Consider the following 11,770-nt stretch of genomic DNA (forward strand, 5'->3'; position numbering starts at 1 on the left):
ATAACTTCTGTCCATGCATCACCAACACAACTAACTTCTCTTTTGTCAACAACCAACTTTACCCATTCTGTCATTACAGTGTTATCTGGAGTATCTTCTGGTGCAATACCTACAGTAGGAACTTCAGAAGCAAAACCACTAACAAGAAAATCATCTCCAGCTTCACCAGTGCCAGCTTCTTCCTTCTTTTCTCTAGGCACTGAAAACACACCTTTGCCATCTGTGATGGCTTTAAGCACATCGATGCTGACACTAACAAAAAATAACACTGCCACAAAACTGACATTGCAACTAAGCTCAGTAGGAACACATACAGATTTTCCTTTGGCAACAAGGAACACAACTGCCTCACCTGCGGACCTGACAGCTATGCTCATAACCCCTAAAAGCAGCACGGTCATAGCTCCCACACTTGTACCCACAGCACATGTACCAAGGCAGATAGAAACAACAGTAACTAACATCCAGAAGTTCCCAAGCTCAGAAATCACCAAAACGTCAACCCCGTATCCACTGACAATTACAGCAGCTTTGACATCTATTACAGCATCAGCGAAAACAACTAGGCTTCCCCCTACTCCAGTGGGAAACACCTCTGCTCCTCCCGAAAGCACAGCCCTCGCGTTCGCTAACATGACAGCAGCTCCTCCCCTCGAGTGCCGGCTCTCCTGGAACGTGATGGTGAAAACAGGTACGGGGGAAGCACCGAATTTCCTGAAGTTGCTCCCTTGTCTGTGAGGGGCAACTGGTGATAAGTGGGAAAGACACTTAAGTGTCAAAGAGTTTGAGGGTATTAGTGGTTAATCTGGGGACAAGGCTGCCACACTGACAAACCAGGCCAAAAAAGCAGGGCTGCTAGATAGGAATGGCATTGGCTTTATCTGTGGCTTGGATTTTACAATGAACATGTCAAATGAAGTAGTGAGATCAGGCAGGTGCTCTGAAGTTCGGTGGGTCACTGCAGGGATCTAGCAGTGTGGAGGGACAACCCCATAGGACATGATGGTTTGGTCTCTCCTTTGCAGTAAGGAGTCTGTCTCACTGAAGAAAACAGTGCAATAACATGATTCAGTCTTTGGCCCTGTTCACATATGAACACCTAATTCTGTTTTTAGATTGAACACCTAATCCTATCCTTAAAGATTCATTTGAAAGTGATGTTTCACCTTCAGTTGTACACTTCAAAATGGGAGGAATTCGAGCTTTCTCTGTGAACAGCTCCTGGCTCTAGCTGTTTTTTCATAGACAGCTTTTCCTTAGCTACAAGAACTCTAAACTAAAGGGGTCTGGAGAGGTCCCTTGTCCAGGCTTCCCAAGGACTCCTTATGGTAGCACAGCACAGCACCAGAAGATGCATGTCTTAGAGATCTTGGCAAAGAAGAAGAGCTACATAAAGGTTTATAAGCTTGTATAGACCCGAATGATACTGAGGACAATGGAATAAGCAGCTTTTGGACCTAATGTGTGTTTAGTAGCTGCTAAATATCTACATCAGTGGCATGATGAGTACAACAACTATTTCTAAAGATACAAGTAGCTTGTATATGGTATATGATTGAAGGTACTTAAGTACAGCTGTAAAACTCTGCAAATTATAAGAGAAAAAGAAAAACCCGGTGATAGTGTTAATAAATAGAGTGTACAGACACTTCCTAAATGGAAAGTAATTGTAGCAGGGGAGTGACAAACCTCTTTGCTTATTTAAAGAGTGTGGCCATGAAGGTATGAAGCATGTATCCTTTATGCAGATCTGCCTGTGCAGCACCACCTCAGTGCCCTGGGAATTCTGCAGCAGTGTGTCTGTGGACTGTTGGGTGCCATCATACCTCCCTCAGAAAGGCAGCATGGCAAATGTTTACTGTTGTTTCTAAAGATACTGCATTTGTTAGACCTCACTCTGGAAGCAGTGGGCTATTGCCATTGGATGAACAGGGAAGTCAGGGACACTGCTGAGACCCTGCAGTTCTTAATGCTTTGGAGCTGCTGCAAATCCTAGCTGCTTTTATGATCTCCATCTAGCCAGGGCCCAACGTAAAACAGTTTTAAAAAGCAAGCAGTAGCCTGGTAATGTCTCAAGCCAGCATGTGGCTTTTGTTGTTCCACAGTTCTGTTTCTGAACACAAGGAGGATGCTGATCAGCAATTCCTTCAAAGAGAGTGTGAGAAGAGGACTCAACCAGGTGCTGAGACAAGCTTTCAACCAGAATGTCAGTGCTCAGGTAAGCATGCTTGGCTTGCCTGCAGGATCTCATGGAAACGGCTCTTCCTCCAAGAGAATCCCAGCTGGCTGCAGCTCCAGTGGTGTCACTGGATTCAAGAAGCCTCTTAGAGGGGAGCACTGAGGTTTTCCCGTGGCAAGCAGGCATAGGTGGCACCCACTCTGGGCTATCAAAATATAAGGACTGCTTCAAAGCTTTTACCACTTTATCTGATGAAGTAGAAGGGAGAAATACAAATGTGTTTTTGGTATGCTGTGGGAAGTGACTACTGACAGCAGTTCCCTCCTCCCCCTGCAGCTCAGGACTCGTGCTTCTGTGTTCGGCCTGGATCAATTGCCAGAGCAGGACTGGTAAATGGGATGTCACTGCTGTCAGTCCACTCCCTAGCTTGAAAATGCGGCGCTTGACAAGTGCAGTTCCTCAGGGATGAAAATCCTGAGCTGGGAGCTAGCATGTTTGATTGAAAATAAATGGGGGAGATGTGTCCATTTCTTTGCAGCTAAACTGCATGAGCCTCTGCATTGCTGTGTGAAAGAGCAGGCTCAGGTGCGTTGCTGGAGCACTCTGCTCTGCAACATAGGTTCATGTGCAGTTAGGCAGGGCTTTGTGCTGAGTCCAAGATTGTTATGAGTTATACTCAACAAGCCGATGGGAAAGAAAAAAAGTAATTTTGCTCAAAATAGAGGGCATCAGACTGACTTTTGCCCCCATGCTCTAATGCTGCAGGTTTGGGTGATGTTGGCTTGGGAACTGTATATTCGCGAGTCTCAGCAGCAGCAAAAGCTGTCAGGTTTAGTCCTCCACCTTCTTGTAAACCTGAGAGAAGCTGCCTTTACCTAACAGAGGAAACCAGCTAAAAATTAGTGTGGTGGACCAGTTCCAGGACTTAAACTTTAGGGAAAATACAAAATTTTGAGGTAAAATTCCTGTTCTGGCTCACAGCATGTTTATTCTTGTGGGTTGTCATTTCTACTTGTATACGTGATAGCTTGGCCATCTGGGACAATATAGGAAAAGGGTGTAGAAGAGACAGTTGAGGTTGAAGAACCAAATATTGGGAACTTCCCTTTCAAAAATCAATCTCCAAACCTGCCGTGACAGACACATGCACAGTCAGTGAACTTCAGGTGTGAAGTAGGAGCTGGAAGTTCTCTGTGTTTTTACATTCATAAGTCCAATGTCCCCGTATCTACACAGGAATAAAGCTCCAGCCTAAATTGGAGATATGTGAGCTGTTCTAATCAGCTATTCTGTACCACTTCAGAGCACATGCTGTATGGGTTGGGTCTAAGGCTCTCTGGACAGGTCTGCTAATGCCATGTCTGATAGGACACTAACTGATCCTGTGGGGTTTATTGGGGATTACAGCACAAAAAACCTTCAAGGGAACTGTATTAAGGATGAGAAGTCCTATCGAATAGTGGTTGAACTGCAGATAAAATACAAAAGAAATCTTTCCCTGTGTGTTTTAGGTTGAAATCCTGGAGCAAGCGAATAACTTAACAGTTGGTTACTACGTTACCCAGGGGAGACTGGTTTTTATGCCAGCCGCTGTAACTGAAAGGCTTCTTGCATACGGTGTTAGCAACGCCACAGCAGACATGAAGCAGCATGTGCCACATCTGCATTCCGTGGTGGCCCTGGCCTTGCCCTGGAAGCCCCTTCCAGCCTACCACTTCCAGCTGAAGACGGGTGAGCTAGAGCCTGCGTGTGTGTTAGTTGTTCAGTGCACAGGGACAGTTCTCCGCCCCTTTGCCGTCCTGCCTCTGCCCCTGCAGCAGCACAGCAGCAGGACAAGCTCTGCTTTAGGTTCATGTGCTGATGTTCCCATCACAAAAAGGATGGCTGGTGTGTGCATCTCTGTCCTTCTTCGTGCTGCTGTCACCTCTGTTGGCACTCTGTTGTCACCTGCGGTGAAATGGCAGGGTGTTAGGGCTGTCATACCAGTATCTTGACTAAGAGCTGGCATTTCATTAAATGGACTTAACTGCACAGCCTGTCAATTAACCCGTGTGTTTCTGTTGAGGATGATCAGATGAGAAACATGGCTCTATGATATCTATATGCACATTGTTCTGGCTGGACCTGTTGGATTTGACCAAGGTCCCAGCGGTCTGAGCCACAGTTGCTGTTTGACCCTTCCATGCTGGAGGGAGAGCAGTTGCTGTGCAGCAGAACGGTGTAAGCTACAAGAGGGCAGTGCGCTGTAAAACAACGCATTCAGCTGTAAAAAGATTTCTTATGTGTCTTCTTATATGGTTATATGCACAAACTTATTGCAGTTACCAAGATCAGTACATTTTCTTAGCACAAATAGAATAAGAAACAATATTATGATTGATTCTGTCTTGCAAGAGTAGATGACCTTCAAGATTTAAGATTATAACTTGTGTTTTTGAATGATTCCTCGTACTGCCTACACGTAGTAAGTGTACGTACAGTGAACTGGTTTTTCACCATCTTATATATGACTGCAGAAACAATCTCCGTGCATTTGTGGACAGGATCAGCTCTAATATTTCAATTCTTACATTTAAGAATTGTCTTAACTGCAGGTAGTTCAGTGCAGTGCTTGAATGACATAAACTGATCTTGTGTGGCATTATTTTTACCTGCTTAATTCGTAAAGTGATCATTAATTTGTGAAGTGTCAGGCATTGCAGGAGCTACACAACCAAGAATATTTTGTCCTCATTGGCACAATGTTGTTCCTTTTCCAGAGCTGCAGTTTGTGAGTCAAACAGACAATATACAGTCATGCAAATTTGTTCAGACCATGGAGCAACGGTTACAGAGAGCATTTCAGGATGCTGAGAGAAAGGTCTTAAACACCAGCAGCAACTTAACAGTTCAGGTACAGCGTTGTGTGCTTTGCCAGTGCCTGGTGCCAAACTCTCTGTGTCATGTGTATGCTTGTGTTTCAATGTAGCGCCTTTGATAGCCATTATGGAAATATAAGTTTATGCTTTTATCTGAACTAAGATTGTTTTATGTATTGCAGAAAAACATATAAATGCATGATTTATAGAAGACTCTTACTGTTATTTTCATGAATTTGAATTTTACTGTTTGCAGTTAAATAATTTCAGCGAAATTCAAATAAAAACAAATATATATTAAAACATTATTCCAAATTTATATTTTTACTGGTTATGTTATTCTGACATATTAGTTGCTTTCAGTGAGGCTGTTCAGGTATGAAGATAGTGATATGTGTAGCTTTTTGTAAGATCTGAACTAATGGAATATATTTCTTTCTTCTTTTATTTTGGTGTGCATTCCAGTTCCATACTTGCAGACCCAAATTCACTATGAAGGGCCTGATTTTTGCATACCTTTATATATATAGCAGGCCAACATTGTTACGCTCTTTAATTCTGACTTATGGCACAGAAATTATCCTCTGGGTGATATTATGATACATATTTGAATTATGATAAAACTCTGTGTGTGTACTTGTGCTCCCCAGAATACTTTGCACAGAGCTTAGCAGAGGGAGAAAATTGATCACGGGAACTCTGCTTAGTTACTTTGGTACTGTTTCTTGTGAGCTTGTGTTCAAGCTGGAGGAGCTCAGAGAGGCAGAAAAGTGCATGATAAGAGGTAATCCTCTGCAGTAGGTAAAGTGTTTACTGAGCTTTTCAGTAGCTGGAGCTGTGATGCTGAGTGGCACTTCATGGTCGGTGATCTACTCATGGCAGAAGTGTCAGATCTCACAAAGCACCCAGGCAGTTTTGGAAACAGCCCTAGAAGATGGCAGTGGTGTGGATTTTGTGGGTATTGCCAACTTAGGAAGTCTTGGATGGTGGTCTTGGAAGCAAGTCCTGACTGCTGTTTCAACCTGTTGCGGTCCTTCTCTAGCTCTGCATGTGCTGAAGTAGGAATTGAAATATCACACACGTAAAGTTTTACAGAGTCATGTTGAGTGAGCTGTACCTAATCCGTTGTTCAAGTTAACATTTCTCCAGTTTGTTTGCACTGGTTTGGTTGGTTCTTTTTTTGTATGGGGTTTGTTTTGTTTTGTTTTGTTTTTTTTTGACTGAGCTGAAACATGGCTCTGTTTAATGGCTCAGAAATAACACATTATTTCTTTACCTTTGTTTCAGATTTTGAACACCTCCAATGTCTCCCAAGCTGTCACTCTGTTTTATGTAGTGAACAATCAAAGCACAACTCTAAATGGCACTATTTCTAGCAACCTTCTTAATCAGCTGTCAGCTGAGCTGGTGGGTTTCTACCTAACCTACCCACCTCTCACCATTGCAGAGTGTAAGTATGCACTTCCCAGCACATAGGTTCTTAAGATTAGCTTTTTGCTTTGAAAGCACTACCAGCTTTGTTGTCAAGCTCACAGATTGTAGGTAGTTTTGATGACTGCTTTTAAGTCATTAAAAAGAAAAAAGAAAAAAACCAAGATGGGGAGTATTAGGTGGTGGTGGGGTCTGGGTTCAGTGTTTACTTTGCCTGCTGGAAACACTGGCAGATAGTTAGGAAAAACACATATATGCTGTCATTAATTAAAATAATTGTATGTACCAGGTTCCAAACAGAATAAAATTGTAGTTTTATATAAAACAAAACACAGAATGTTCCCAGTTCTCCATTTCTCAGAGACTTAGCACAGCACACGAAGTTCTTCTTCAGCATAGCCTTTTGCTTTGGTGAAAGGCTCAGCTCAGCTCATCTCCTGGGCTTGCTCTAATGGTAGGACTGTGTACCACACTGTGTGTGTGTGTTTTTGGATAGTGGGTGAGCTCCATCTTAAGCTTCTCCATTTAAAAAGCTGTTGTGTATTTGCTGAACTTTGTCCTCAGTTTAAAATGTTGTCTAAGCACTGTAGCATCAGTAATTTCCTTGCATTTCAAATGTTACGGAGGGTTGGAGTTACAGAGAGCTAGAGAAAGCTGTGTGTCTGGACAGCCTGTGTGGCATAGATGCTCTGTGGCTCTGCATGCTAATCCCTCTAAGATAAATAAAGGGACAGCATCTTTGATTACAAGGATTTCTGTTTAATTTGGTCATTAAACTTGCTGTGTGAAATTAAGCTCACTGCAGAGCCATGTTATCTGTTCACTGGAGGAGACCAGTGTTCACTGGAGGTGAGAGGAGACAGGGACATGCAGGGTACATCAGTGTATGGTAACGGGCTCTGGTTAAGGAAGCCTGGATTTCAGCTGATCTCACTGTGTGTAAGTCTGCACAAGATGCTTGTGAAATTTGAAATACTGTGTTCAAATATCAGTAAAGATCTGGCTGAGCTTCTGGTAGCTATCAGACTCACTGGTAAGGATAAACCAGTGATGGAGTAGTTTGTAATTTTTCATTTCATAACTATTGAAATAATCGGGAACATAAGAGTAAAGCCAAATATGTCTTTATGGTCAGAACACTGAACTGAGCGAGTTCATAGCTTTAGGCGAAGGTGCTTGTTCATTTTCTGATTCTAAAAAAAAGCAGAACCAGGCTGCTGGAAAGTGAGCCCTGGGGAAAACACAAGTTACCCTTTTTGTCAATCTGTTTTATTTGCAAACAGCCCCAAAGCAGTGTTAATTATCTTGCGCAATTCTTCGTTACTTGACAATGAGCTGTCTGTGGGGTAAGTGCTCACTCTCTGGTGGAATCACAGCTAACTCTGGTGATTGTGCAAATCCTTGGAAAAGAATGAGCGTATATTATTCTTGAAGCATTACTTGTCTAAATCAGATATATGCAAACAGTTGGTGACACTGCCCAGTGATGAATTCTTGCACTGCATTGGTGCACTTTGGCATCAGACTTTCCAGGCTAAGTCTTTTTGTTAAGTCTTTCCAAGGGCAAGGAGAGGCTGTTGACAAAGGTTATGCTTGGGGACCTTGAAAGGGATGTAGACCATTCATCATCAGACAGGGTTCTTCCTTTCTGTGGCTAGTGGGTGAGTCTGTGTGCAGGATTTGTCTTTATGGGGCATCCAGGAGCACAAGGAGAAAGCCTAAGGAAGTTTTGATGATAACTGCACTCAGTTCAAGCGTTTGCCCTCCAAAAGAGGCCTGTTGCATAGCAAAAGGATTATGGTGCTTCTCACAAAGGCGATGCAGGCAAACAGCTTGATAGTCAGGAGCTGTGAAAGCTTTTTGACACAATGTAAGAGTCTCATGTGGCATTGCAGCTCTCTGTTGATCTCCTGTCCTGGGTTCAGCTACAGCAGTCATTTTTTCTCCTTCTCAGTAGCTGGTGCAGTGCTGTGTTTTTGACTTTCAGTCTGAGAACAACGCTGATAACACACTGATGTTTTTAGTTGTTGCTAAGTCATGTTTACTCCAATCAAGGACTTCTAGTCTCATGCTCGGCCAATGAGGATGGGCACAAGAAGCTGGGAGGAAGCAGAGACAGGACACCTGACCCAAACTGGCCAAAGGGGTATTCCATACCACAGCACGTCATGCCCAGTATAGAAACTGGGGGGAGTCACCCGGAAGGCCCAGATCGCTGCTCAGGTCGGGCTGGGTATCGGTCGGCGGGTGGTGAGCGGTTGTGTCCTCTCCCCTTGTTATTTCCCTTATCATTATTATTGGTAGCAGTAGTGGTTTGTATTATACCTTAGTTACTGGAGAGCTGTTATCTCAACCCGTGGGAGTTACATTCCTCCAGTTCTCCTCCCCATCCCTCTGGGAGCAGGGGAGAAGAAGGGAAGGGAGTGAGTGAGCGGCTGCGTGGTTCTGAGTTACTGTCTGGGCTTAAACCGTGACATCCCCGCACATGATGAACTGACCTGATAAAGTCATCAGCTCCTTTAACAACTAATGGCTTATATTTCATTCTGGAGTTCTTTGTTTTATTGCAGTGCAGCAAACACTTCAAACTCATGAACTTAATGCCACGTAGTGTTTATGGCTTCAGACTGACAGCACGTCTTACGAAAATGTTTTACTTCGAAAAGTGTTTGATGCTCATTCATGTGGCAGTGTAGTTGTTTCAGTTTATCAAACAAATACCGTGTCTGCTCTCAGAGCGTGTTATTTACCAGCAGACTCCGTCGGCTCCTCCAGAGCCTTTGCAGTCTGTCATGGAAATGCACAGCTTGGGACACGCCGTGAAATCCTTCCTCAAAAGCACTTGCTGTGTATAATCAGACCCTTGACAATGGGTACTATTGGAATCCACTTTGGAGTTTAAAAATCAAGGTAACTCAATAGCAGTGTCTCAACATGCAACACATGGATATTTTCTCTATTAAGTTCCAAGTGTTAATGCTTTTTGCATCGCATAGATCTATTCCTGTGGAACTGCACTCTGTGATTGGTGGAATGTGATCCTGGTTTATTTTAATACTATTTTAGGTTAAAATTGTGGTCTGGCTTAAGTAAGGATTGAATCACAGAATCATCGTAGATTCTTATTTTGTTTGCCCCAGGAGATTACTCTTAGAGAGAAAGCAGTGTATAACATAAGCACATGTACGTTATCCATCATTTTTAGTAATGGGCAATCCTGGGCTTTGCCCTAGACAAGGTACAAGCCAATAATCTGGCAACGTAAGATGTTCTACTTTGTACTGCAGTGCTTGCTTACACTTTATGTCCTCTTCAGACAAGAGAAATTGTAACCCTGAAAATTATGCCTCTATATCTTCTTCTGGGCCATAGTTCAATTTTATTTATCACTGTCTGGTTAACCACTTTTGGGACATATAATGTGTAGGATGTTGGAATATTAGAACATAATTTCAACTTTTATTTTTTTAAGCTTTGGAATATCCAAACCTTGATGTCTCAGAGTCAACTAGAGACTACTGGGTGATAACAGGTAATTTTTTATCTCCTTCCCTCCTCCATGCACTTCAAATAACAATAATTTTTAGTACTCATTTATGTAAACACAGTGGTGCAGTAATTTTACATAGAAATAAGTGGCTGCCTGCTGCACCTACCTAAAGGCAAAGGCATTTGCAGTTACTCTGGGGCATTGCAACATCTGGAACAGAAGACTTCTCCTGTGTCCAACACCCATCTCAGAATTTATGCCACTTTGGTTTAAGTGCTTCTGATAGCAGCATTATCTTCTCAAAGTTTTAAAACACTGATGGGGTTTTTGTTTTTCCTGGGACCAGGATTTAGATCTGAAATCGAGAGGCTTGTAGACATAACCCAGCGAGAAAGGTGGTCTGTTAAAATTGAGGAAATCTGTTACAATTTGCTGACTGTTTAGGTCCAGGAATTTTTGCATCTTTCACTGAAGCATTAAGCACACAACTTTCTGTTGCTGGAAAAGAAGGTGCAGAGAATGCTATTAGGCTTCACTTGTTTTATCACAATCATTTCACTAGCATCATATTCTTACTCCAACTGTTTTGACTTTAGAAGTGATAAGTAGGCAAGAAGGAGACCCTTTCCCCTAGGCATCTGAGAGTGAATAGATACCACAGCCCTTCTAATCAGTGTGGCAGTACCTGGAATTGTTTAATGCTTAGGAGAGCAAGAAAAAGGAGCCTGACATAAAACAGATTCAATTCTACACTGTGTTTCCAAAAGGTGGTGTGATTTGATACCAGTTACATCTAATCATAATCTTGAGATAAAAAATAAGTTTATTCAGAGGCAATGATTCTCTGAAGGGAATGGTACAGCTCCTCCTCATTTGGATCCCATGAACCCAATACCCCATTTCTTGCATTTCTTACTGCAATGGGCTATTATTGATATTACAATGGAAACACTGTTTAAAAAAACCCAACAAATATGGTGGTCCCAAAGATTTTTAAAGTAATATTAAAAAAATCATACCTATGTATGCATTAAATTAGCATGCCATGTCCCTTTTTTTGAACTTCATGTGAATTTTAAATTCGTTTGTACTTAGGAAATGTTTATTTGGCTTTCAGTGCTCTCAAATATACATTTTGTTTTGAACTAAATTGTACAAAATCTTAACTTCAGTCTTCAAAAGTGCTGGATGAAAAGCTGTCTTCAGTTAACAGGAGAATCTAGCAATAAGCATAAAACCAGGAAGCTCCCAAACAGGTTTTAAGCTACTTTTTACGTTGAAGATCATTGATTAGGTGCTTCCTGGAGCCGTTTTGGTAAACTGAAGCCTGAAGACAGCTTTTGGAGGATTTTGTTCTCTGAAATTGTTGACATTATCTGAGAAGAGCAGTGCAGGGTCTGAAACAGAAGCACATTATATCCCCATTGGGAATTACTGAGGGGCTGTAACAGCGTCCGTCTATTCTTCTTCTAGTCAGTACATCCCTGTCCCAAACGGTCCTGCAGACCACGTTACTTCATTTGTCCGTGAAAGACGTGCTGACATGTGATTTTCCTCTGCTTGCACAGTTATTCAAGGGGTTGATATTGCACTGCTGGGACTGAACAATCAGAGCTTTGCAAGACTGATGGAGCAGCGTTTGGCTCCTCTGTTTATGATGTCCCATCAGCAAGGAAGACGTTTCAAACGTGCCACTACTGTGGGCAGTTACACCGTGCAGGTGGGCAAAACGGCATCGGTGGCTCCTAGATATGAGAGGAAAAAAGGGCTGAAGTTGTTAGTTTGCGTATGTCCTGCCTCAATTTGTAGGGA

The 11,770-nt window shown here is 42.5% G+C and overlaps 1 protein-coding gene across 1 annotated transcript in view; it reads left to right on the top strand.

Moving 5' to 3' along the window:
- The first annotated feature begins 369 nt into the window (after positions 1-369).
- The window catches only part of KIAA1549L (KIAA1549-like ortholog), a 62,830-nt gene continuing 51,429 nt past the window's right edge, over positions 370-11,770 (top strand). The window contains exons 1-7 of the mRNA XM_010022628.1: positions 370-691; positions 2,106-2,218; positions 3,691-3,910; positions 4,939-5,072; positions 6,325-6,487; positions 9,941-10,000; positions 11,527-11,678. Coding sequence (XP_010020930.1) covers positions 370-691; positions 2,106-2,218; positions 3,691-3,910; positions 4,939-5,072; positions 6,325-6,487; positions 9,941-10,000; positions 11,527-11,678 — 1,164 coding nt within the window. The remainder of the gene's footprint in view (positions 692-2,105; positions 2,219-3,690; positions 3,911-4,938; positions 5,073-6,324; positions 6,488-9,940; positions 10,001-11,526; positions 11,679-11,770) is intronic.

This window comes from Nestor notabilis, unplaced genomic scaffold (assembly GCF_000696875.1).
Source record: "Nestor notabilis isolate BGI_N333 unplaced genomic scaffold, ASM69687v1 scaffold4699, whole genome shotgun sequence".
Lineage (NCBI taxonomy): Eukaryota > Metazoa > Chordata > Aves > Psittaciformes > Psittacidae > Nestor > Nestor notabilis.